Source organism: Pristiophorus japonicus, chromosome 12, assembly GCF_044704955.1.
Source record: "Pristiophorus japonicus isolate sPriJap1 chromosome 12, sPriJap1.hap1, whole genome shotgun sequence".
NCBI lineage: Eukaryota > Metazoa > Chordata > Chondrichthyes > Pristiophoridae > Pristiophorus > Pristiophorus japonicus.
Genome location: NC_091988.1, coordinates 49,997,696 through 50,024,313, shown reverse-complemented (window position 1 = coordinate 50,024,313; position 26,618 = coordinate 49,997,696). Strand labels below are relative to the sequence as shown.

The 26,618-nt window shown below is 44.2% G+C and overlaps 1 protein-coding gene across 6 annotated transcripts in view; it reads right to left on the bottom strand.

Moving 5' to 3' along the window:
- The window catches only part of stab1 (stabilin 1), a 271,384-nt gene extending 247,291 nt beyond the window's left edge, over nucleotides 1-24,093 (bottom strand). For 4 of the 6 annotated variants that reach the window (XM_070895414.1, XM_070895415.1, XM_070895416.1 and 1 more), the window contains exons 1-5: nucleotides 23,327-24,093; nucleotides 20,725-20,858; nucleotides 11,095-11,213; nucleotides 5,711-5,796; nucleotides 5,134-5,203 (exon numbers count right to left, since the gene is read on the bottom strand). In XM_070895414.1, coding sequence (XP_070751515.1) covers nucleotides 5,134-5,203; nucleotides 5,711-5,796; nucleotides 11,095-11,213; nucleotides 20,725-20,858; nucleotides 23,327-23,419 — 502 coding nt within the window. In that variant the 5' untranslated portion in view covers nucleotides 23,420-24,093. The remainder of the gene's footprint in view (nucleotides 1-5,133; nucleotides 5,204-5,710; nucleotides 5,797-11,094; nucleotides 11,214-20,724; nucleotides 20,859-23,326) is intronic. The other 2 variants (XM_070895419.1, XM_070895418.1) reach the window with 2 other exon arrangements.
- Between the last annotated feature and the right edge of the window lie 2,525 nt (nucleotides 24,094-26,618).

Below are 26,618 nucleotides of genomic sequence, written 5' to 3'. Positions count from 1 at the left end.
CCAGGACGGCGCCGACCCCGCGGAGGTCTCGTGGACGCGGCAGGTCTGTTCCACGAGCGCCACATGACAGCGGAGAGATGGTACAGTTGTCCAGGAGGACTGTAGAAATTGGTGACCAGCTCATCGAAGCATTGGGGGATATATCCCGACACTGGCCACACCGAGTACATTCCGCGCATGGCGGAGTCCCTGGATGCGATAGCCAGGAACACTGCTGGCACTCTCCCAGTGGTCCCCGAGCTCGGCACTCCACCTCTAGGTTCCGCACCACCACTGCGATCGACAGATGAGAGCAAGGACCAAGATCCTGCTTCTGCATCAGAGAATGTTGCCCCCTTGGCACCCCCCCTCTCCTGTACCTGTGCAACGACCGCATCTGCCTTCATCCCCCCCAATGAGGCACCGCCTGGGGAGCTCCTCGGCCAAGTGCCGTGGAGCGAGGCGGGGAAGGAGTAGAGGTGGGGAGAAGGAGGGGAGGGGGGTTAAGGAAAGTGAGGTGCATGCCTGCAGGTGATGGCTGTGTTATATCTCCATCTGGGTGTATGCAATTTGTTGCAATGTATGGGGGGAGGGGACCATCTCCCTGCTTTACCTTTGTATTCTGTGTTGGTGGACATGTTGAACATTTGATTGATGTCAATAGTGGAAAAAGTGGGGTGTGATACTTATGATTTCAAACCAATGTTGTATAAATTTTTTTTTAGTGAACATAACCTTGTTGCGCATTGTCTCAGATAGCTGCACCATTACACACTAGTGATTCTTAACATGAAAGGGTTAAATACAACTTAACTTCAATCAATGTTAACTTTAACTGGCACCAAGATGATGGGCACCATTGATGTCTGAGCTGCACACACACAGCAGTGTGTAGCGTTGTCACTCACATCAACGCTCTTTCAGGAAAATCGTTCAGATATCAGCTCCTCATGTCAGAGTCTTGCAGCTATGTAGCCACCACAGGCCCTTTCCTGCGGTCTGGAGGGGTTCATGGGCATGGTTGCATAGCCAGCCTGATTGTCTGGCCCTAGGTCAGCGTCCAGCCCCTCATTGTCCTCTTCCTCTCTCTCCTGAGGTGGAGCATCAGTGCCTTCTGGCAATTCTAGGCCCGTCCTGATAGCCAGGCTGTGCAGCATCGAGCACACGACCACAAATTTACCTACTTGCTCAGGGTTGTATTGTAGCTCCCCTCTTGAGTGATCAAGACATCTGAAGCGCTGCTTAAGCACAGTTATTGTTTGGTGGCCCCATTGCATTGAAAGTGTAATAGCGATTGATCAGAAGCAATGATTTCCTCACTAAAATACACCTGGAGTTTTCCCCCAATAGTCCAGAGTCTGAAAATATGTCTATTGAAAAGAACTCCAGAGTCAATGCAAACTCCCCTGAAGTTGAGGCAGACTTTTGAATGAAGTGACCTGCGATTTAAAAAATGCCTTATACAGAATAGTTCCACTTTTTCTGGGCGTTTTTTTGGGCAAGTGATATTGTGGGCGATATGTGTGCAAGGTAGTGAAAGTGACGGTGGCCGATCACCTGGACATTAGTTTCGCCAAATGTGCTCTTTACGACAAAAAAAAAGTGGGCGGGCGGTATTATTGAATCTCGGTGTTAATTCCGTGTGGAAAGTAATGCTGGGTGATATTATGGGTGTTGATTTCACCCATTCTGATGATTCCGCCCAAAAAAAGTGGGCGGGCAGTAATATTTTTCCCGGCGATAAGCACATGGGGAAAGTAACGCTCGGTGATAAGTTTCCTAAAAATGCCCGCCAGTTTCCATTTTGTGCCAAAATAGGCGATACATGGGCGTTGAACGTCATTTCAGCAGTAAAATGGGCGTTAAGTATGCAAAAAAGTGGAGGTTCTAGCCCATAGTCTTAGAAAAAGGGGCCGTCCATTTAAAACTGAGATGAGGAGAGATTTCTTCTCTCAGAGGGTTGTAAATCTGTGGAATTCTCTGCCCTAAAGAGCTGTGGAGGCTGGGTCATTGAATATATTTAAGGCGGAGATAGACAGATTTTTGAGTGATAAAGGAGTAAATGGTTATGGGGAGAGGGCAGGGAAGTGGAGCTGAGTCCATGATCAGATCAGCCATGATCTTATTAAATGGCGGAGCAGGTTCGAGGGGCCAAATGGACTACTCCTGCTCCTACTTCTTATGTTCTTATGCCGCCTGTTGCAGGCTGGTTTACAGGTAAATTCAAGGACTGGGATGGTGGAGGCGGGGAAGGCCACCCACCCCAGAGGATTGGGGGCCTAATTTGAATGGCGAAGTCAGGATGTGTACACCATTTCAACTGTGGGGCTAACTAAGGCCCGTACAGTCTCAGACTCACCAGCGAGTCGTGGCAGGGAGTATCCTAGCCACAGGAGGCCATGGCTGATGACTCCAACTGGAAAGCCCCATTCAGCAAGAAGAACACAGAAAGAAGGAGGCCCGTGCCACCTAATGTGAAGCAAACAAAAAGAATGCAAAGGCAACAATTCCATTGTTTGGACCACTCAGTTGCAGAATGGTTCTAGAGTCCTGTTGCACAGTTTTACCATCCAAAGAGGAGTGAGCAAGCAGCATGATGATTGGAAAGCTCACAGCCCTGAAGGGCAACAGGAAGAAGACTACAGGAGCTCAAAATTGATGGATGCAATGTCTTGGCAGGGAGATTTAAGTAGACCTGTGGTATGGACTTGAGTACATAATCTAGGCTGACATTTCAGTGCAGTGCTGAGGGAGTGCTGCACTATCGGATGTGCTGTTTTTCAGATGAGACGTTAAATCGAGGTCTCGTCTGCCCTCTCAGGAAGAAGGAAAAGATCCCATAGGACTATTTGAAGACAAGCAGGACAGTTTTCCCCGGTGTCCTGGCCAATATTAACCTCTCATCCAACATCACAGATAAGCAGATTATCTGGTCATTATCTCATTGCTGTTTGTGGGACTTTGCTGTGCCCAAGTGCACTGCAGCATTTCCCATGTTAGAACAGTAACTTCAAAAGTACTTAATTGGCTATAAAGCACATTGGGATGCCTTGAGGTCATGAAAGGCACTATATAAATGCAAGTTCTTTCTTTTTTTACTTCCAGTAATGGACATTTCTTTCCACTGACCAACTTTGGCTTTCCGTAAGAACTCCCATACATTGTAGTTGCAAGAACATGCCACACATTCCTTCAAGCTGACCGTCTATCTTTCAGGCCCCTCCCAGCACTTACATTTTTCCAAGGCCGTACTCAACAAACACTGTCCATACAATGGAGAAATATAAAGATCTATATCATGCACTGTTATTATAGTGAACATGTGCTATAAGTTCCACAATTGCATTTCCCGCTGGTGAGTCTTTACAGTGTTTGTCTTGCTCCCCTGCCCTAAGTGGAGGAAATGAATCTGGGAGGGCGCTGAGCTCCTCGAGTTTCGTCGCCGAGAGCGGGGAGAAATCAAGCGCAGGCAGCGGAAGGAGCGTGCGGCAAACCAGACTCCCCGCCCACCCTTTCCTTCAACCACTGTCTGTCTCACCTGTGACAGAGACTGTGGTTCTCGTGTTGGACTATACAGCCACCTAAGAACCCATGCTAAGAGTGGAAGCAAGTCTTCCTTGATTACGAGGTACTGCCTATGATGATGATGTCCTGCTCCTCAGCCTGAAGCTGCATTGAAGTGTTCATGGACTGGGAAAAGCAACTGTGATGGCAGGTTGCTGTTGGGTCATGTGCAGCTGCGTTGAGATGGTTGTAGTCGAGAATTTTCTGGATCCAGAGTCACGCTGTGTCTCTAAATAACTGGAGCTATGTCTGGCAATGCAGCAATTGCCAATACCTGCCCGTCCTCTGCCAAAATTAAGGAGCGTGACTTGCCTTGCAAAATGTAGCAAAGCCAACTCTCCCTGTTGTTGGCACACAGCGAATGTGCTACAGGCGTAATCACTGCAAAGGATGATTGCCACCCCGATTCTGCCAGACTATTAGAGCGATTGGCTCATCTGAGGATCAATATTACAGTAAAGCTACTAAATCTGGATATTTCTATTCTGCAGCATAGTGATTATGAAAAAACAATGATGCAGCTGACGTTAGTCTATAAATACCCTCAGTACTCAGGGTCAGTGTCCCTATGTTATTTTGTGTTGTGCAGTTATCTGGAAAGAGTTGTCCCTCCCAGATATTTCCTGAGTTTAATGATCAGCAAATATTATACTGTCTAGGCCAGTCTGCATGCTTCCTGCGATGCGCAATAAATCGAATGTCGAAATTAAGCTGGTCTCGAAGGTCATAAGAACACATTTGCATAAGTGATACATGAACAATTTTAGGCTAATTCTCTCAGTGTGGTGTCTCTCTGACAATATGTTAATTTTTCTTTGGCATGGACTGATTTTGGTTTCAACAGAACTGAAATATTTGTAAATGGAAACTTGGAATATTGCAAAGCAGCAGCAGCAACACACACATTCCGGTGACGAGCAAAAGGGGGCAGGAAAGAACATGACTCACTCAGGGTGGCATCCTGGCTGAAAGTGTGAAGCGAGCAGACAAAGGGGAAGAAATATATTTTAAAAAACACACGAAGAAAAAAATACCTCCTTGGTGAATTTGATCTTTGGCGGCAGTACCGAAAGGGCAATTGTGAATTGACTGCCCATTTTATACACCCACCGAAAATCCAGCAGAGTGCAAAGTGGGCTACTGATTCGCTATTGCCCATTCTACCCTACTGCCGGAGAGCAATTTCATCTGCAAAAAAGTCAAAGAAATCAAAACAGAACGGTTTCCATCTAAGAAAAAAATATTAAAGAAATACACTACAATTTCTTAATTTATTCAACAGCTTGTTTAAGTTTTAGTCTTATATATATATATAAATAAAACTACTAAATATATATATATATATATATATATATAAAACTACTTATATATATATTTAGTTTTTTTTATATATCGAATGTAGCATGTAACTGTTATAAGAAAAATATTCATAGTTGAATCAATGGGGATGAAATTGATCTTCGGCAATGGAAAGGATAAATTGGGCGACGTGTCAAACTTGTCACCCATTTTGTGCTAATGCCAAACTTTCAATGAGTGAGCTTCAAAATATTATCCTAACTCTTAAGTTACAGAAAAGAATCTTCGTACCCACAACACAGTCAGGACCGTATGCTTCCTCATCTGCACACTCCTCACAGGCATTTCCTTTGTACTTAGGCTGTAGCAAAAGGAAACCACAGTTGAATTAGGTTGAGGAAAGAACCCTCTCCATGAATCTGCAGAAATACTGTTAGCTGAAGCTTTATTTAACATTATGCTGCACAGGAACAAGCAAGTTATATTCGAAAGCAAGTGAACTGTCCACTGTACAAAATTCACAGGCTTCTGCAGTACTTGGTGAGCTGTGCTTATAATGACAATCTGAGTATTACAGCACAAAAGAGTATAAAGACTGCCAATTGAATTATATATAAATAATCCAACACCAGGTGACTGAGGTAGCTGAGAAAGATTAGTATAAAACAATCGATTGCACAAAATAAAAAGTCATTGATGACACCATCACTGGAAACAAAATTAGTTTCCAAAACAAAACCCCTCACAGAAAAAAGGTTAACATTTCCCAAACTATGAAGTTAGAGTGTCAAACTGTATTACGTTCAAAGGAATGTCACAATTTCAGTAGGCGATAAAATTAATATGCTTTTAAGAAATGTAGACTGACCTCACAAATGCAGCTTCCGTTCCCCGATATTCCATCTAAGCACATTCCATGTCCACTGCAGGGATTTGTTGATCCACCAGGGCATTCTAGGATAGGCAAAAATAGAAACATAGAAACATAGAAAATAGGTGCAGGAGTAGGCCATTCGGCCCTTCGAGCCTGCACCGCCATTCAATGAGTTCATGGCTGAACATGTAACTTCAGTACCCCATTCCTGCTTTCTCGCCATACCCCTTGATCCCCCTAGTAGTAAGGACTACATCTAACTCCTTTTTGAATATATTTAGTGAATTGGCCTCAACAACTTTCTGTGGTAGAGAATTCCACAGGTTCACCACTCTCTGGGTTACTACATTGCATGAAAGTATTGTTTTAGATTTTGCATCTAAAAATGTATTGTGCAAGATGTACAACAGCTCATTTGGAAAACATTATTTAGTAGCCTAATGGCAATATATTTATCAACAGAACAGTCGTAATCCAGACGTAATACATTGTTTGAAGCATTTCAACATGATAAAACCTTATCTCAAAGGTGCGTATTATTTATTAGTATTATTTACTTATCCTAATTACATGGCCAGTAAGGATTCAAAAGGTTGATTCAAACTGAAACCTTGTGCTGTTGATTACAGTGAATTTAAACATAGCATAGCAAAAATATCACTTAGAATGGAGGACATGGGCTGTGGAGAAAAAGTAGGGGAGTGGGACTAATTGGATAGCTCTTTCAAAGAGCTGGCACAGGCACGATGGCCCAAAGGGCCTCCTTCCATACTAAGATTCTCTGGCATCCTTCTGCTTGTGAGAAACAGGGCATAATGTTACATAGAAGTAATGTGTGGAAAATAATATGTCTGGTTTACGACGGTTGGCGAGCAGGCAATTTTACGGAGCAATATAATTTAGCATTGTAATTGTGTTCTTTATTGCTGCTCCATGGTGATTTGGTATTGAAAGTGTCAAATCTACTCTCACTCCTGCATCACGTTCCTTTTCACCTTTAGTTGTTTCCGCAATTGTCAAACTCATTTTTCCTTCCAACTCACAATGGCATTGTGACATCTGCTATTGGTTTGTCCTTTTACAGATTTTACCTAAATCCCGTTGTAAATTCCTGTTTGTTTCCTCCATCGCGACTATGGTTGTGCTCTCCGCACCACCCCTGCTCCGTTTAGTACATCCTGTATTTTGACCGTTTTGCATTGGGTTTCTGATTCCAAGTAGTAAATGTAGATTAGCAGCAGTAGGTGTTCCAGCACCAATACCTGAGACACTTTGCTCAGTACTGCCCCACCCCGTCACCTTTCCCCCTCCCCCCCAGCTGCCAACCTGACATTACTCCCACTGCATTTGTTCCTTCAGCGAATTCCTTACCCATATCTAGGTTTACTTTGAAATCCCACTCCTATCAACTTCAGCAGCATCTTTCATGAGGAATGTTATCAAAAGCTTTTCATAGAATCATAGAAGAGTTCAGCACAGAAGGCCATTCGGCCCATTCAGTCAGTGCCAGCTCTTTTGAATTGAAAAGTATGTTAGATTATGTGGGCCCCAAAATTCCTCAGGACACAATCTAGGGAGCTACACCAGGATCGTGCCCATTGGTGCTCTTCAGTTCTGACCCTACCAGAGTTTGCAAGATCGGCAGAAGAACACCTAATTTGCATGGGGCAGGCAGGCACAGGTGCCGCTATATTCGAATTTCCAATGTACCGCTTGCCCCATGTGGCCAGCAATTCCAGTCGATAGCGCTAAAGGCAGTTTCCCACCCCGCCCGTTTCTCCTCCCCCCAGATCCTAGCCATGGGACCCAGCCTCTGTCCTTTGTATAAGGGGGCTAATGAGAGAATATATTTGTTTTTATTCAACTTTCCTTTAGGGTTCCAGACTCTGGCCTCGACTCCACTGGTGAGGCCCACTTTCTCCCCAGCAAGCCTCAACTCATTCAGTGCACCAGCCTCCAGCAATACAGTAGGTTCCATCTGATTCAGGCGTGAAGGAGTCCTTGCCTATGGCTCCATCTTCCAAATGACATTTGCCTTGTAAGGACTGTTTGGAGATGTTTCCCCTTACGAGGCAGGTCAGAGACTCTCAGAAACAGCTAGGAGCCACCACAACCACGTCTCCACTGTGTAGCATTCGGCTCAGTTCCCATGAACTTTAATGACAAATATTGGATACAAGGACAAATCTCTGTTCAACACTCTGTTTGTAAAGATGGGAGTGGCCCAGGTGAACTGTGATGGACAGAAAATCCCAACTGATCAAGGGGAGGGGTTGCTGTATAATCAGACTTCCTTGGGGAAACAATTTCCCGAGAAGTTGACTCCCAACTGGTGGATAGCAGGAAATGGCTGGCCCATTGTCTGTATGGAAATAAGCCAGTTAACTAGATCAATTTAGAGATCAAAAGCCATCACCGGCCATTAAGGACATTAAAACATATCAAGAAGCCATCAAATGTGAAGCACCTTATGTTACCACGAAAGCCAGGAACCGGAAGGTGGGAAGAGGCCACAAATTAATTATTGGAGGGGTACATCAAAGAGCCGTTTTGGATAGTTTTCTCTCTCTTGTTACTTCGCTCGCCTCATCGTCCTCACCAAGAAACGAGCACTCCGCCATGTGACGGAAGGATGGAACATCACGAAGATCTGAGCCTCTTCACCCCAATATGGACCACAACTCAAACTGGGATTCGAATACTGCATCGGCGGTACAGAACCAGGAGCCACATCGTATGGGAAGAAGCTTCAAGCAAGTCCACGAGCAATCAAGGTGAGCATTGTCCACACCTACACATCCTTAAGACCACTTAGCTGTGTGAAGGGGTGTTGTATGCCCTAGCCAAACCATAGGAGTTTAGTTTGGGAAGATTCTTTTCTTGTGTACAGTATATTATATGTTAGGCCGTGGTAACTTGACACGGCAGGGGCTTGTTGGACAAGCCAGGGTTGTACTTTTGTACTGTATTACACCATTGTGTACTGTTTTACTAGTGGTGCGGTTGAACTTTATTAAACACTATGCGGTTGAGCCTGAAAAACGTTGTCTATGCCAGATCTGTCCATAGTAATTCCTATCGTCCAGAACTTGTAGTAGGAGGTGCATTTTGGTATGCCCGAGCAAACCACTTTCAACTGTTTTCCAGGGTGGTGCCGGTCTCTTACTGGGGTTATGGTGGATTTTTGGCTCTAATGATGGGTTAAATTTCATCCAAGGACTTGTTCATCTAGACCATCCCTCAGATTGAATTTGAAATTGATAAATCTACATGGATTATTTCAGTTAAGACAGGGCACCTTAGTGTATAGCTTTCTCCATTAAATGCTTCAAGAAACGTATTCATTGAATATATTAGCTATTTGCTGATTATCCTTAGTTTCATCCCCACTAGCATACTCTAAGGTCTTATTCCTGGTTCACTGATTGTCCATTTACTGTTATAGTTTAAGAAGTTTTTTGCTGCTGTGTTTAATATCTGTAGCGATACATATTTCCAGTTTCCTCTGAAATGATTCTGATGTCATCAATAAACTGCTAACGGTTTGTTTTAAATTGTCACAATCCCAATCCAGACTTCAAGCTGTGTGTTATCCTTTATTTAACATGTTATGATATACTTTATTTTGGAAATTGTTCATTAAAAAGCAAAATACATAATCCAAATTACTCTGTTCCATGAGATGATGTCAATGAATTAGTGTCACACAATGCTCGATATGGATTTCTTAAATATTGTATAATCCTTGCTTGAACTTAATTTTGAGCGAATGTCAAAGTACAATTGCATTTTTCAATTTTTCTAGTCATGATCACCAAATCATTAGCACAATGTTATTGGCCAAATTCACAACACATTTCAGAATCTTTTATTCTTCATTATCTCATTCTGCTCGCTGGACTTGGCTCCAATTCTGATTGGTTTTCCTTTAGAAAAATTGCCATTGTTGGTACCAACAAGTAAAGCTTTGCTGACAATGAAAGAAACAAAATGCAAGTCCCGATAAGTCTGTAAACTGATGACTCTACTGAAAGCTAGCTGTCAGACCTTAATACCACTATTATGTGTGGGCATGGACAACCCATTTTGAAAAGAGAAAACACCACCGTTTTTCATCAAGAGGGCCAGCTCTTGTTATTTGTTTCCAGACCACTGTATTGGAGTCACATAGCTAAATCCAATTCACCCACAAATTACCAAAATGTAACTGCGTAGTCTAAACCTTGAGCTATGAAAAGAAAGCCTACTTAATATCTGTAATTGCAGCATACCCTAAATAGACTTCAAGTTTTTATCAGCTTAGTGTTCTAATTGTTAGCTACTTAATGATAACAGATTAAAGAATCTAAACTAAATGAAAATTGTATCTGGTTATATGGGAGTAGCAATAGGGCGACAACAACCATACACTATATCTACCTAGTTTGCCTACCTTAAAGGCTGAATAGGTAGAAACATCAATCAAGCCCATACCTATGCCATCCCCAAGCAACATTACAACAGTGACTACACTCCAAAAGTACAACATTGGCTGTAAAGTGCTTTGAGACGTCTGGTGGTCGTGAGAGGCGCTATATAAATGTAAGTCTTGCTTTCTTTCAAGGTGGATCCTCCAAGCCACCCCAAGAATAATCAAGCCACATTCCAGAGGTAGTCCCCCCAAACCACACCAGGAGTTATCTCTACTGTTATGTGTAATGTTTGAGAAAGGAAGTCAAATTATCTAAAGCATGGTGCAAACAGGTCAGCCTTGGGAACTTCAAAGTATTTAATTATAGAATTTATGAAATGCAGATCTGCAGTTCATGATTTAATCAACGCAGTTACACACAATTAGCCTTTGACTCATTTCGAAAACCCAATTCATTATATGAAACAATTCAAGGATGTTGAACTTGCCATATTGTTCCAAAAAAAATTGAACACTTCACCTATAATACTGAGGTCTACAGAAAACATAATAATTGTCACAGAACAAACCTTATCAGTGCACACTTCTGAGTGAAACAAGAGACAATTGTCCACACTGTGACGGCCCTAAGTGGAGGAAGTGCATCCAGGAGGGCGCTGAGTACCTCGAGTCTCATCGCCGAGAGCATGCAGAAATCAAGCACAGGCAGCGGAAAGAGCGTGCGGCGAACCTGTCCCACCCACCCTTCCCCTCAACGACTATCTGTCCCACCTGCGACAGGTACTGTGGCTCGTTCAGCCATCTAAGGACTCATTTTAAGAGGGGAAGCAAGTCTTCCTCAATTCCGAGGGACTGCCTATGATGATGATTATGCAAATGAAAAATTATTACTTGATTTATTTCATAATACAAAGCACTATAGTAAGTTTGTCTCTATCACTTAGAGAATCAAACCCTCATTACTCACCAAGGCAGGCCTGACTCCAAAAACCTTTGCAACACCTGGATGCTGTGACCTTCTTCTTGCATATATGTCTGCAACCAGTCTGTGTAATCAGCTGTTCTCCACCCAAGTCCACAGTAAAACTTTAAATTTAAATACATAATAAACCATAAAATCATTAAAATACTGCAGAGAACAGAGATGATGAAAATATTAAATATATTTAACTATATGAAATAATTAAATAAAACAGGAATACAAAGCTAGTATCAGTAATGGTGACCATGAAACTACCAGATTGTCATAAAAACCCTTCTGGTTCACTAACGTCCTTTAGGGAAGGAAATCTGCCATCCTTACCTGGTCTGGCCTACATGTGATTCCAGACCCACAGCAATATGGTTGACTCTTAACTGCTGCAAAGTACCATACGGACGGCAGCAGTTCAAGAAGGCAGCTCACCGCCAACTTCTAAAGGGCAATTAGGGATGGGCAATAAGTGCTGGCCTTGCCATCGACGCCCACATCCCAGGAACAAATAAATGTTAAAAATATTTTGCTTAACAGGAAGACCTTGTCATTACGCCTTCATAAATTGTACACTGTGATGTACTCTTAAGAGAAAAGAGTTCCGACAGAGAAAATTTTTAATCTTAAATCAGCTTTGATCCCTTTAGAGTTTTACTTTAATAATTAAAATACTGAAACGTTGGTGGCAAATATTTTTAACAATGAATGTCACTCCACTCTTTTCTTGTTGCAGTGCCCACAGCTAATGGAAATCCCACCACACCTTTGTTTACCCTTGTCATCGTCATCATCATCATAGGCAGTCCCTCGGAATCGAGGAGGTCTTGCTTCCACTCCTAAAGTGAGTTCTTTGCTGGCTGAACAGTCCAATACGAGAGCCACAGACCCTGTCACAGGTGGGACAGACATTCGTCGAAGGAAGGTGTGGGTGGGGCTGGGTTGTCACGTGCTCCTTCAGCTGTCTACGCTTGACCTCTTCACGCTCTTTGCATTGAGACTCGAAGTGCTCAACGCCCTCCCGGATGCACTTTCTCCACCTCGGGCGGTCTTCGGCCAGGGTCTCCCAGGTGTCAGTGGTGATGTCGCACTTTACCAGGGAGGCTTTGAGGGTCCCCTTGTAATGCTTCCGCTGTCCACCTTTGGTTCATTTCCAATGAAGGAGCTCCGCATAAAGCATTTGCTTTGGGAATCTTGTATCTGGCATGCAAACTATGTGGCCTGCCCAGTGAAGCGAGTGTGATCAGTGCCTCAATGCTGGGGATGTTAGCCTGGACGAGGACACTGACGTTGGTGCGCCTGTCCTCCCATGGGATTTGCAGGATCTTGCGGAGACATCGTTGGTGATATCTCCAGCGACTTGAGGTGCCTTCTATACATCATCCATGCCTCAGATCCATACAGGAGGGTGGATATTACTACAGCCCTGTAGACCATGAGCTTGGTGGTAGATTTGAGGGCTTGGTCTTCAAACACTCTTTTCCTCAGACAGCCGAAGGCTGCACTGGCGCACTGGAGGCGATGTTGAATCTCCGCGTCAATGCCTGCCTTTGTTGTTAAGAGGCTCCCGAGATATGGGAAATGGTCCTTTACCCTTGTACCATCAACCTCATTGTCAATCATCCACTGAAGTATCAGCACTCTACTAATGTGACTCCAACTTCTGCTACCAGGAGCTGAGAATGGCCTAGTCTGATACCCTTTCCTATTTTCCTTTTCCCTATAGAAATGAACATGGTGTCCACTCCTCAACTTCTCACACAGGTTGGCTGACTGTGGGATACAGTTGTTGCCCATCCTCGTTCTCCTGAGAAGGTGGTGGGGAGCCAACACCTTGACCTAATGCAGTCCTTATGCTGATGCTGCTTTGACGATAGATAGGAATTCCAGGATGTTTACCCAGCAATGTTGAAGGAGCAGCAGTATACCTCTAAATCAGGATGATATATGACTTAAAAGAGAACTTGGAGGTGATGATCTCACAGGCCTTGTGCTTCTTGATGGTTGAAGTCGCAGAGCTGAAAGGTGGTGTTGAAATCAGCTTGATGAGTTCTTGAACTGCATTTTGTACACAGTACATACTGCAGAGACAGTGCACCGAGAAGAGTGAGATATTGAATAAAGTAGCGAGGGGCTGATCAAGTTGGCCCTTTATCATGAATAGCATCGAGTTTCTTGAGAGTTGTTGCAATTGCATCCATATAGGTGAGTTCATGACAACGTTGCAGTTGTCAACATACAAAGTCTTAATGTATCTATTCCTCACTGAATTTCTCTGATCACTATGTACAGTGACATTGTAGATACATTATGAAGATTCCCTCTGGCTGGTGTTACTCGAAAAATCATAGACATACTAGAAATACTGGCTGGAGGAAATCTTTGTGAAGGCCTCTTTGATGTCACTACACTTGGCGACTGGTATAATTCTTCCTCAGTGTGTGATCGCTTTGTAACATATACAAGATACAATGTCACGATTTAGTTCACCAGGTCCAAGGTGGTTTCTGTTAGCTGTGTCAGGAGTAGGGATGTTTATTGCTGATTCTACAGTGTTCAGCTCCATTCACAACTCTTTGATAATGAAGAAGCCATGCCCGTCTACAACAGGACTTGGGCAAAAGCCATCAGACTCCTGACTTGAGCCTTGTAGCTGCTGGAGAGCCTTTGAGAGATCAAGGGATGAACAGTATACTCAGCCTCGTGTGATATGGCTGCTCCAGTTTCTGGACAATTGTGACCTCCAGAATGTTCATGGTGACACACTCAGTGATGGTGACGATGTTGAAGAACAGGGGTAGGCAGTTGGGTCTTTTCTTGTTGGAAATTATCATTACTTGCCACTTATGTGGCATCAATGTCAGGCTAAACCTGGCTTTTGCCCAAGTCCTGTTGTAGACGGGCATGGCTTCTTCATTATCAAAGAGTTGTGAATGGAGCTGAACACTGTAGAATCAGCAATAAACATCCCTACTCCTGACACAGCTAACAGAAACCACCTTGGACCTGGTGAACTAAATCGTGACATTGTATCTTGTATATGTTACAAAGCGATCACACACTGAGGAAGAATTATACCAGTCGCCAAGTGTAGTGACATCAAAGAGGCCTTCACAAAGATTTCCTCCAGCCAGTATTTCTAGTATGTCTATGATTTTTCGAGAAACACCAGCCAGAGGGAATCTTCATAATGTATCTACAATGTCACTGTACATAGTGATCAGAGAAATTCAGTGAGGAATAGATACATTAAGACTTTGTATGTTGACAACTGCAACGTTGTCATTAATGAACCTTGTACTGAAAAATCAGTAGTGTATTAAGGAAATAGCATTTTGCCAGATATAACTTGGCAAAATGCTTGTAGTACAATCCCTTGAGTATATTGCAATCAGTCCTGCCATCAAACTATTGACTAGTAAGCTATCTTAGTTAAATTAATCTCAAAACTTCTACATGTATTAACAATAACTTTAATAAAATAAACATAATGTGAAACCATAAGATACAAAAGATATTTTACTCTCAAAATAACATATGGCCTCTCAGGTTGGGCTGCTTATAGATCAAATTCCCAACATGTAAACATTCTGGATGTTCTGTCAGTCTTTTTAATCTGTTGGGCTGCCTCGTTATTACATCTGGCCAAAGATTTTTACCAACAAATTAAAACCTTAAAACAATGTTTGGCGAAGTGCAGTTAAAAATCAGTTACATTGAATATGAAGGAAATGGACCAAAGAAGGCTAGGGTTGAAGGCTACACGTAATGTAAAATAAGGTGCCCCACCAAGTTACAGTAATCAGCTAGACTTCTCCCTGTGACCGAGGAGCTCCTCCCGGAGTCACAGTGCGGATTATATCCCCTACGGAGCACAATAGACATGATTTTTGCAGCGCGACAGCTGCAGGAAAAATGCAGGCAACAGCGCCAGCCCTTATACATGGCCTTCTTCGACCTTACAAAGGCCTTTGACACTGTCAACCGCGAGGGTCTATGGAGTGTCCTCCTCCGTTTTGGATGCCGCCAAAAGTTCGTCAACATCCTCCGCCTGCTCCACGACGACATGCAGGCCGTGATCCTTACCAACTGATCCATTACAGACCCAATCCACGTCCGGACTGGGGTCAAACAAGGTTGCGTCATCGCTCCAACCCTTTTCTCAATCTTCCGCGCTGCCATGCTCCATCTCACAGTCAACAAGTTCCCCGCTGGAGTGGAACTAAACTACAGAACCAGTGGGAAGCTGTTTAACCTTCGCCAATTCCAGGCCAGGTCCAAGACCACCCAACCTGTCGTCGAGCTACAGTATGCGGACCACTTCTGCGTCTGCGCACATACAGAGGCTGAACTCGAGGACATAGTCGATGTATTTACTGAGGCGTATGAAAGCATGTGCCTTATGCTAAACATCCATAAGACAAAGGTCCTCCACCAGCCTGTCCTCGCCGCACAGCACTGCCCCCCAGTCATCAAGATCCATGGCGCAGCCCTGGACAACGTGGACCATTTCCCATACCTCGGGAGCCTCTTATCAACAAGAGCAGATATTGACGACGAGATTCAACACCGCCTCCAGTGTGCTAGTGCAGCCTTCAGCCGCCTGAGGAAAAGAGTGTTTGAAGACTAGGCCCTCAAATCTGCCACCAAACTCATGGTCTACATGGCTGTAGTAATACCCACTCTCCTGTATGGCTCAGAGAGATGGACCATGTACAGTAGACACCTCATGTCTCTGGAGAAATGCCACCAACGATGTCTCCGCAAGATTCTACAAATCCCCTGGGAGGACAGACGCACCAACATTAGCGTCCTCGACCAGGCCAACATCTCCAACATTGAAGCACTGACCACACTTGATCAGCTCCGCTAGGCAGGCCACATTTCCCGCATGCCAGACACGAGACTCCCAAAGCAAGCGCTCTACTCGGAACTCCTTCACGGCAAACAAGCCAAATGTGAGCAGAGGAAACGTTACAAGGACACCCTCAAAGCCTCCCTGATAAAGTGCAACATCCCCACCGACACCTGGGAGTCCTTGGCCAAAGACCGCCCTAAGTGGAGGAAGTGCATCCAGGAGGGCACTGAGCACCTCGAGTCTCATCGCCAAGAGCAAGCAGGAATCAAGCACAGGCAGCGGAAAGAATGTGCGGCAAATCTGTCCCACCCACCCTTTCCCTCAACGTCTATCTCCCATCTGTGACAGGGACTGTGGCTCTCGTATTGGACTGTTCAGCCACCTAAGGACTCATTTTAAGAGTGAAAGCAAGTCTTCCTTGATTCCAAGGGAGTGCCTATGTTGATGATAATGCAATCACCTAGATCTTTCTGGCCTGGCTGCAAATGAGGAAGACGTTTGCTGATATCAGGAGAAAGCTGAAGGTAAGTGCACTCACAAACATTTTTTACGGGTCCCATCAAGCATGACACAAAGCAAAGTGCTGCATGACCTGGGATGTATCAATTAAAGAATAGCACACAGCTATTGCCTTTTTCACACACAACTGCATTGTGACAAAGTTGCACCCTACAATTTTCTTCCAGGTGGAGATGGCCACGAGAAACACCAAGCAGTTGCCCATCCACCTCCTTAAACATTCACTCCCTCCACCAGCAACGCACCATGACTGCAGTATGTACCATCTACAGGATGCACTGCAGCAACTCACCGAGGCTTCTTCGGTAGCACCTCCCAAACCCACGACCTCTGCCACCTAGAAGGACAAGGGCAGCAGGTGCATGGGAGCGCCATCACCTGCAAATTCCTCTCCAAGTTATACACTATCATGACTTAGAAATGTATCACTGTTCCTTCATCGACACTGGGTCAAAATCCTGGAATCACTCCCTATCAGCACTGTGGGAGTACCTTCACCGCACGGACGACAGGATATCACACACGTACCTGATGGACATGCTCTCCAAGATGGGGTTTGGGGAGGGCATCCGCAATTGGATCCAACTGCTCTACACAGACATCAGTAGCACAGTTCTAATCAACGGGTGGGAAATTGAAAGCTTTCTGATCAGGTCTGGAGTCAGGCAAGGCTGTACCCTCTACTCTGCCTTGTTTGTGTGCTGTATCGAGCCCTTTGCCGAGTCCATCAGGAAGGATGCAGGCATTAGGGGGGGTGACAATCCCAGGCAGCGGAGGCGCTCAGGTCAAGACCTCCTTGGACATAGTCAATGTCACCGTCTTATGCTCGGATCCGCAGTCGGTCCGCGGATTGCTCACAATCTGTGACCAGTTTGAACTGGCCTCGGGAGCGAAGATAAATCGCAGCAAAAGCAAGGCCATGTTCTTTGGAAGCTGGTCCGACCGATCCTTTATTCCCTTCACCCGTAAAGTCAGCTTACCTCAAGATTTTGGGAATATGGTTCGGAGCGGACGGGGCGTGCGTCAAAAACTGGAAGGAGCGTGTCGCGAAAGCAAAACATAAACTGGGATGGTGGAAGCTGTGCTCCCTCTCCATTGCAGGAAAGAACCTGGTCATCAGGAGTGAGGTGCTCTCGGTGTTGTTGTACGTGGCGCAGGTCTGGCCCATACCCCACTCCTGTGCCGTGGCAGTCACCCAAGCCGTCTTCCATTTCGTCTGGAGATCGAAAATGGACCATGTCCGCAAAGACACGATGTACAAATCTCTGGACAAGGGGGGAAAGGACGTTCTGAACGTGGCCCTCATCCTGATGGCCACCTTTGTGTGCGGCTGCATCAAGCTGTGCATAGACCCTTCGTACGCAAACACCAAATGTCAGTACGTGCTGAGATTCTATCTGTCCCCAGTGTTGCGAAGGATGGGTCTGGCCAGACTGCCGCGGAACGCTCCAACTAGTTGGACCATGCCTCAGCACCTGTCCTTCGTAGAAAAGTTTTTCAAGAAAAACACTTTTGACCACAAGGCCATAAAGCAGTGGTCAGCACACAAGGTCCTGGACGCCCTACAGAAGGAGATGATGGATCCTGTCGGACGGTTCCCCGAGCAGACTGTCGAACTCATTTGACAGAATGTCTCATCGCCAGAGCTTTCACACAAGCATCAAGATGTAGCTTGGTTGGCGGTGAGGTGGGCCCTACCCGTCAGATCCTTCATGCACAGCCGGGGTTTCAGAGACACAGCACTCTGCCCCCAAGTTGGCTGTGGTGCGGACGAGACTGTCATCCATCTCCTTTGGGACTGCCCCTTTGCACGGCAGGTCTGGAAGGAGATGCAGTGGTTGCTGTCGAGGTTCATCCCAAGCAGCTTCGTAACACAGGACTCTGTGCTCTACGGGCTGTTGCCAGGAACACACGCCGAGACAGACATCATCTGCTGCTGGAGAGCAGTTAATTCGGTGAAGGACGCACTTTGGTCTTCCCGAAACTTGCTGGTCTTCCAGAGCAAGGAGATATCCATGGCCGAGTGTTGCGGATTGGATCAATCCAAGGTCCAGGAGTACGTGCTGAGGGATGCACTAAAGATTGGTGCAGTCGCCGCAAAGGCACGATGCCGAAGAGCCACAGTTTAGGGCCCTTCCGCCACGATAAACCCCATTGATGGAATCAGACCCCCCTCGGGCTGTACTTGTTTAATCTGCTTATATACATAGAGCACCATGTACTGAAAAACACCTGTGTTGTGCCATGTATAATGAAAGTCTCTGCACTGTTTAGTAACTTCATAAGAAATGTAAATGTATTCCCATCCGGTCCGTGTACTGCATTCATCTGCATAGTGCTACATGTAACGTGATTCGTGATCAGTATTGAAATGTATCCTGGAATCTAATGTAAATCTGTTCTCATCTGCACCATGTAATACCCTCATTTTCACAGTACTACATGTAACGTGATTAACGGACTGTACTAAACTGTACCTTGAAATGAAATGCAACCTAGTGCATTGTATAGAACTGCTGCCAGCATCCAAACGAATTGTATAGAATTGCTGACTGCAAGGTACTGAGCTATTTTCCAATGTCTTGTGAAAATGTTATATGAATAAAGTATATTTTGGGAAAAAAAACTGCAGCGGTACAAGAAAGCGGCTCACCACCACCTTCTCAAGGGCAATTAGGGATGGGCAATAAATGCTGACCTTGCCAACGACACCCACATCCCAGGAACAAATAAATAAGGTTTCCAGTATGAGATGTTCCTCTGCTTTTAGGGATTTTCCCATTGGGGTCCACAGCCATTGACCTAATGATTCATCTCTTTCAAATCATGCAAACGCTGTGGGTTGCCCCATAATAATGACATCGTGGCTGCATCCTGGATAATGGCAACTGATGTGATTAATTATGTTTTTGTGGTCAGATTCCACCTGAACATTAATTGGGTGCAAACACTTCCCTTTCATGTAATCATGGGGTTAGATACCAGGAGCCCTGGTTCTCACATGGCTCTCATTTATGAAGCTTTGCACTTGAGGAATCTAATGCAAGCTGATGCCTCATTTCCACAGGGAAAGTCATGATGGCATTGCTCCTTGAAAATGTAGCATTTATTATTTGCTTAATACTTTGTGCACTGCAGACTGGGTGATCCGGAAGATGTGCGGTGGTAGCTTGGAAGGATCCACTAACATGTAAGCTTCAGGCTCTGGTAACCTTTACTGCTACAGGAAGAGTTCACCCTGTTCTAGAGGCCATCCTGTAGCAGATGCCAGAATACTGTCATCGTCTTTCTTGTGAAGCACAAGTGGCAAAGTCAGGTCTCCCTTTGCCATGTCCAGGGAGGTGCAAAGGGGTCTAAAAGCACAGGTCTCAGGGTATTGACAGGTGTGAGGGATACATCTCAGGTGTTGCACCTACATGTGTTGGCCAGTCATGAACTCCTCCTCATCTAAGTCATGCGGTCCTATCAGAACTGTCAAGATGTCAACTATCGAAGATCAGCCATAATCTTGTTGAATGGTGAAGCAGGCTTGAGGGGCTGAATGGCCTACTCCTGCTCCTAATTCTTATGTTCTTATTCTTATGAATACCCTCCTCACCACTAATGGTGTGATTTAAATGGCAATAGCAACCAGAAATAATAAAGGAAAATATTTACAGAAAAATAAATCTCCAAAATGCTAAAATGGTGGACTACCCATCAAAACTATCAAAGGCATGAAGCAAAATGCACCACAATCTAATTGAAAATACAAATTAAATAAAAATTGTAACAACTGCTGTGGAACCATAATCTCCCTTTAAGAAGCATGTTAGATCTCAAGGTTACTGCGGCACCCATTTTCTATGGCAAGACGCATGCAGGGGGTGAAATCTCACCCCCAAAACGTGACATTCTGTGAGGGACTTGATTTAAATATTCAATGGCGACGATCCTCATGCTTTTCTGCAGTGCAGCTTCGTTGTGGTCCCAAGATTAACCATCCCAAAATGTAGTTTGCAAACCTCATACATTCTAATTCCTAACCCATGCGCACCACAAATCTGGCTCTGCAGCACCAGCACAGCCTCGTTAAATCAGGCTACAGTGTACAGTGATCATATTATACATATCAAAATAATCGTATTGCTATAACCATGAGATATCTTTCTGCAGTATATCCTCCATATGCATTTAGAGCTGTGCAGTTTGGTAAATCAAATTATTAGTGGTTTAGCAAGACTTCAGATGTTGATTTTAATGGAAACTACCTGCAGTCTCTGGTCCCGAAGCCTTGCCTATTCCTCAGGAAGCCTCGAGGACACAGGAGATTTTGGCTTATCGCACAGGAGGTACAGGCTGTAGTTGTCGTCAGCTCTATCAGCTCGTCGCATCTTTGATGTTTCTAAGATTGTTAATAAACGGAGGGGGGGGGGGGAGAAAAATTAAAATGTTTACATCAGACAAGATGGGGGTCATTTTCAGCTTCACCTCTTGAGCTGTAAACTGGTGAAGCAGATTGCCCGCCTGTTATAGAACCCACCTGATTTTCTTTCCATTCAACTCAATGGGAATAAAAATTGGGCGGGTTGTGTAAAACAGGAATGAGTGCTGGATCCAGGGTCAGAACCACAGCTCACATTAGCACATATCACACTCTTAACTATGATCCTAGGTAATACCAGCATTAAATAATTAATTTACTAACCAAACCCATTTTATGTGACAAGTACTTTTGAATTCAAAAAAGTTTGAATTGGATTACATTTGTGTCTTTGTGACTTGACCTGAAATGACCTAATGTGAGTTTAGTTCAACCAGCAAAAAGTTATTTTGAACAGAATTAAAAAGTGATCCATGTTTGGCCAATTCACAGAACACGAAAGATGGCCTAAGCTATCTGCTTAAGGTTTGATGGTATATTTTGTAGCACACAGCATGGCATCTTCTATTTAGTTTGCCACCAGAATGGCCAATCCTTATATTTTGTTGTAGCCATAGCAACAATAGTAGACAATTTATTTTTTCCTTTCTTAAATGTATTAAGGATGGAAGTTGATCCTTGGTGGTCTTGTGGATGTGAATTAGTAGATTGAGGAAGCAATGTGCTGATGTTTCCTAGTTGGCTCGTAGGCCTTAAAAAAAGGCCTCTGTCCTTGATTTTCCAAACACCCAGATTTCAATCAGCCAAAGCCTGGGTTCCCCCCGCTAGCATATAATATGAAGTAACTTCACTGGTGGGAAGCATCACTCACAGGGCACCATGAAAATCACATTATATCCATACTACATATTTTTTAATGTTCACGTCCCTTATGAATTTAATAATGAAGTGAAGTTTTGTAGATGTTCATTGCCATGCGCAAATACCATGAGCAGATATTGTGACAGCCCCTTGAGAAAGAAAGATTTGCATTTATATAGCGTCTTTCATGAATACCGGGCGTCTCAAAGCACTTTATAGCCAATGAAGGACTTTTGGAGTGTAGTCACTGTTGCAATATGGGAAATGCGGCAGCCAATTTGTGCACAGCAAGCTCCACAAACAGGAATGTGATAATGACCAGAAAATCTTTTTTTTTGTTATGTTGATTGAGGGATAAATATTGGCCAGGACACTGGGGATAACTCCCCAGCTTTTCTTCAAAATAGTGCCATGGGATCTATTACGTCCACCTGAGAAAGCAGACGGAGCCTCGGTTTAACTTCTAATCTGAAAGATGGCACCTCCAACACTGCAGCGCTCCCTCAGCACTGCACTGGAGTGTCAACCTAGTTTTATATGCTCAAATCCCTGGAGTGGGACTTGAAACCATAACCTTCTTACTCAGAGGCAAATGTGCTACCCACTGAGCCACAGCCAACACTGGAGAGAAGAGAGAAAAACTGTGAAAATTGGATGGGATGGGGGTGACGGCAAAACATTATTATAAGGATTATAATGCAGCCAGTTTGGAATGATCTTTCAGTTTTTTGAGTGGGCGATCAGAAATTTCTAAAATGCTAACTAGACACTCCAGGATTTCATTTCCACCTTGTGCCATGCTTAGCACACCCGCTTAACATAGTCAGTCACATTAGTTCCTGTGTGCACTATTTGAGCATTGTGCTAGTATAGCACAGACAGGAATTTACAGGCGTGATTAACCGTGGCGCTGCAAACAACATACAGAAGAAATTGAACCCATGAAAAGTTTAGATTTTAAGATATACTCCTGTGTTTTCTGATAAAGGCGTTAGTTACTAAGATTTTCTTTAACCAATTTTTGTAATTAGTAAAGAAAACATCAGAACAGAAGCCCTCATCCCACTACAACCCACCCCACCCAGTTCCTATCCCCTCCCCCTTTGGTTTTGGACTTGGCAAAAGGCCATCCCCTATTTCAACATACAGCAAAATAAAGCAACTTGCTAAAATACACAGATTGATGTAAGAAGCAAAAACCTCCATATTTTGCCTCAGCAAACTTGTTACCCCTGGTCATGCCTCAGTTACAAAGTCTTTCAACCCACCCCAACAATAAAAATCCTCCTGCCCTCTAGCCATACCACAACAATCTGCTATCCAAAAGTCACAACCCCCACTACTTCCCCCCCCCCCCCCCGCCCCCTTCTTTTTGCTTGATGGGGAGGGGCGGCGGTGGGTAGCTCAATAACATTTGTGGAAAAACAAATGATTTAACCTACTTTCAGCACGGAGGGGGGAGAAAAAAAACTGCCACTGAGATAAAAACATGGCAAGAACACAAGTGTACAGTTCCCTCCCACAGAATCAGAAAACGACACACCAGAGTACTAACCGAAAGCAGCAGGTTAGAAAAGGTAGAATATATCAGAGAGAGCATGGGCTGCCACTGTGAGCCGGCTCCTTACCTTCCCTCTCTGGGCTGCTATAGACCGAGGGCATTGAGTGACCAGGAGCAAAAGCCCCAGTGTTGCTAAAAGCGAGTAAGTGACACTTTCCATTTCTCCAGCACCCGCCACTGCAGATTGGGACTATATATTTTTTTGCGGTTGTTGTTCCTGGTCTTCTTGCGGCGATCTTACAGGTCCCAGATTTGCAGCAGAGTGGGTCCAGATCCCCAAACACAATTAACCGGATTTACACAAGGGCGAGATGGGGGGAGGCTCTCCTCTGCGCCGCGTCCTGCTCCCAAATGCAAGTGGACATGAAGATGGGAACGGGAGCAACCTCAAATAGGGTTGGTGGGGGGTGCCGGGGGGGGGGGCGGGGGAGATATTGTTTTTTTAAAGCGGATAAGAGTTGCTTCGGGAAGAACTTGCTTTTTGTTTTTGATATATATATATAACCTGGATTTGCATTCAACCGTTACTCCAGAAAACAGGAAAATCAGGGATTTCCTCCCGCCGTATCAGAGCGGGGCAGATGTTCGGAAATCCGTCCGCTTCTCGGCTGACATTGGAAATAATAATGTCAGGGATTGGGAGTTTGCTCCCGCTCTGTCCAGTTGTCACCCCTCGGTCTCCTGGTGTCTGCCAGTCGCTCACATCAGCTTTCTGCTCTCTTCCAATCTGTGCACACCGATCAGCCCAGAGTGTCCCAAACACAGCGACACTTCACGTACCGGCTCCAGAACCGTCCCTTAATATCATTTTACAGGTCGACGAAGAGCGGCTCTTCCCCACCACCCTCCCCAGGCACACACACAAAAATAACATTCAGAAAGCAAACTTTCGGAGCAAAATAATCCCATATGGTGCGGCGGACCTCTCACATTGTATTTAGATCAGTGGTAGCAGGCTGCACTTTCTAACCCCCAGTAATACATTCCATCTTCACTTCCTTAATGAAACCAACAGGAAAACAACTGCGTTTGCACATTTCTGGTCTGCAGCAACTCGCGGCTTAATGAAGCTTTCTACTCCAAACTAAGGACATATTTGCACCCGTTAGCACATTTTCTCTGTTGTCTCTCAGGAAGTAGCCTGGTTATAAACATTACGATCTGTGGGTCATAAAATATTCCCAAGAGGGGTGTCTCTTTTTTGTTGTTGATTGGACTAATCTGGAAAGTTTAATATAGTTTCAGTTGCAACTTCAGTTGTTGGACACAGCACCGGCGATAATGTATTTCCCTTTTCTCCTCTGCACTTTGTCTTTCCCTTCACTGGTATGTTTAATAATTGGCCCGGTTCGCCCTGAGTGGCTTATTCACTGTCTGAGCAATGGGAATCCAGGCAGTACCGTGACAAGACGCCACAATGCTGCTTTTGGTAACTCTCTTGATTTTAAATGATATAAAATTATTAGAATTAGGTGGTATTCAAAATACATCCATATACACCTTCGAAAAAGGTTCATTTCCCTCCTGGCTCAGCATCCCAGTCCATGTTGAATCAGAAAGGTATGTTTTGAATACTTCAGTGGACTCTATATTCACTGTTGTAGAGGATAGTCTATTCCACTTGAGTCCATATTCACTGTTGTAGATGATAGTTTATTCCAACTGAATCAATATTCACTGTGGTAGAGGATAGTCTATTTCACCCAGTTCCCATTCAATATATCAGGTGCCAAGCTATGCCAGCCCAGTCTCTATTCAATGCGTTATGTAGCTATGCCAACACAATCCCCATTCAATGTCCTAGGTAGTTATGCCAACCCAGTATTACATTCAATGGACTAAGTAGTGATGCCAACATTCAATGGACTGGGTAGCTATGCCAACCCAAGCCATATTCAACGTACTAGGTGGCAGTTTTCCATAAGTTAACAATTTTAAGCATGAAGTGCTCTCTTAGTTCCATTTAGATTAAAGTTTGCTTAATTTATAATCATGTTCGTTTGTTATCTTCTCCTGATTTAACACAAATAACTTTTCAGGACCACCAATTTCCTTCATAGTGATTTTTAAATCATGAATTATGTTCCTACATTCCTTTTTTCACCAAGAACAAATTCTCATCATTCTTCACCCTGTCTTTTTTTGTCTTTTTTAATCCTTCTGAACATCTTTTGTCAGCGGCATCTCAGTGGGTAGCACTCTCACATGAGTCAGAAGACTGTGATTTCACGTCTCACTCCAGAGACTTAAGCACAAATTCTAGGCTCCAGTGCAGTACTGAGGGAGTGCTGCACTGTCAGAGGTGCCGTCCTTCGGATGAGATGTTAAACTGAGGCCCCATCTGCCCTCTCAGGTGCATGTAAAAGATCCCATGGCACTATTTCGAAGAAAAGCAGGGAAGTTATCCCCGGTGTCCTGGCCAATATTTATCCTCAGCCAACATCACTAAAACAGATTATCTAGTCATTATTACATAGCTATTTGTGGGACACTGCTGTGTGTAAATTGGCTGCCGCACTTCCTACATTGCAATATTGACTACACTTCAAATGCACTTCGAGTTCCGGAGAAACTTCTTTACCCAGAAAGCGGTTAGAATGTGGAACTCGCTACCACAAGGAGTAGTTGAGGTGAATACCACAGATACAATTAAAGGGAACCTAGATAAGGACACGAGGAAGAAAGTATTGATGGGGTTAGATGAAGAAGGGGCTCGTGTGGAGCATATCTACCAACATGGATCTGCTGGGCCGAATGGCCTGTTTCTGTGCTGTAAATACTTTGTAATACTTAATTGGCAGTGAAGCACTATAGGACACCCGGAGATCATGAAAAGTGCTATACAAATGCAAGTTCTTCTTTCTTCATGTTTTTTCCTGTGCAGTGTCCAGATCAGTATACAAGACTCCAGGTGTCACCTCATTAGTACTTTATAGAGTGTCATTTGAACTTTTTTGTACTTACCAATCTGCTTACACATCCTAACAATCTATTTTCCTTGGTAATGCTGCCCTATTGCAGAACGACGCTAATTGTTTGCCCAGTGGGCACACCCAAATCCTTCTTCCTGCTGAACTCAATGACGTAACTTTAATTGTTTAACTATTTTACACTTTCAGCACCAATATCTTTACTTTTCATTTCTTGCAATCAAGTGTTATTTGCCATTTGTCTGCTTAGTTGCTAAGTAGCTGTGCATCCCTTTGAGTATTATTCATTGTCCTGAAACATCCTGTATTTCTACATAACTGTCTGTCTTTCACAAATCCTTAATCACCATACTTTTGTCATAATAATTAATATACACCATGAAAAATTATTATTAAGACCCTTGATCCGCAAACAGTACTTTCAAAAAA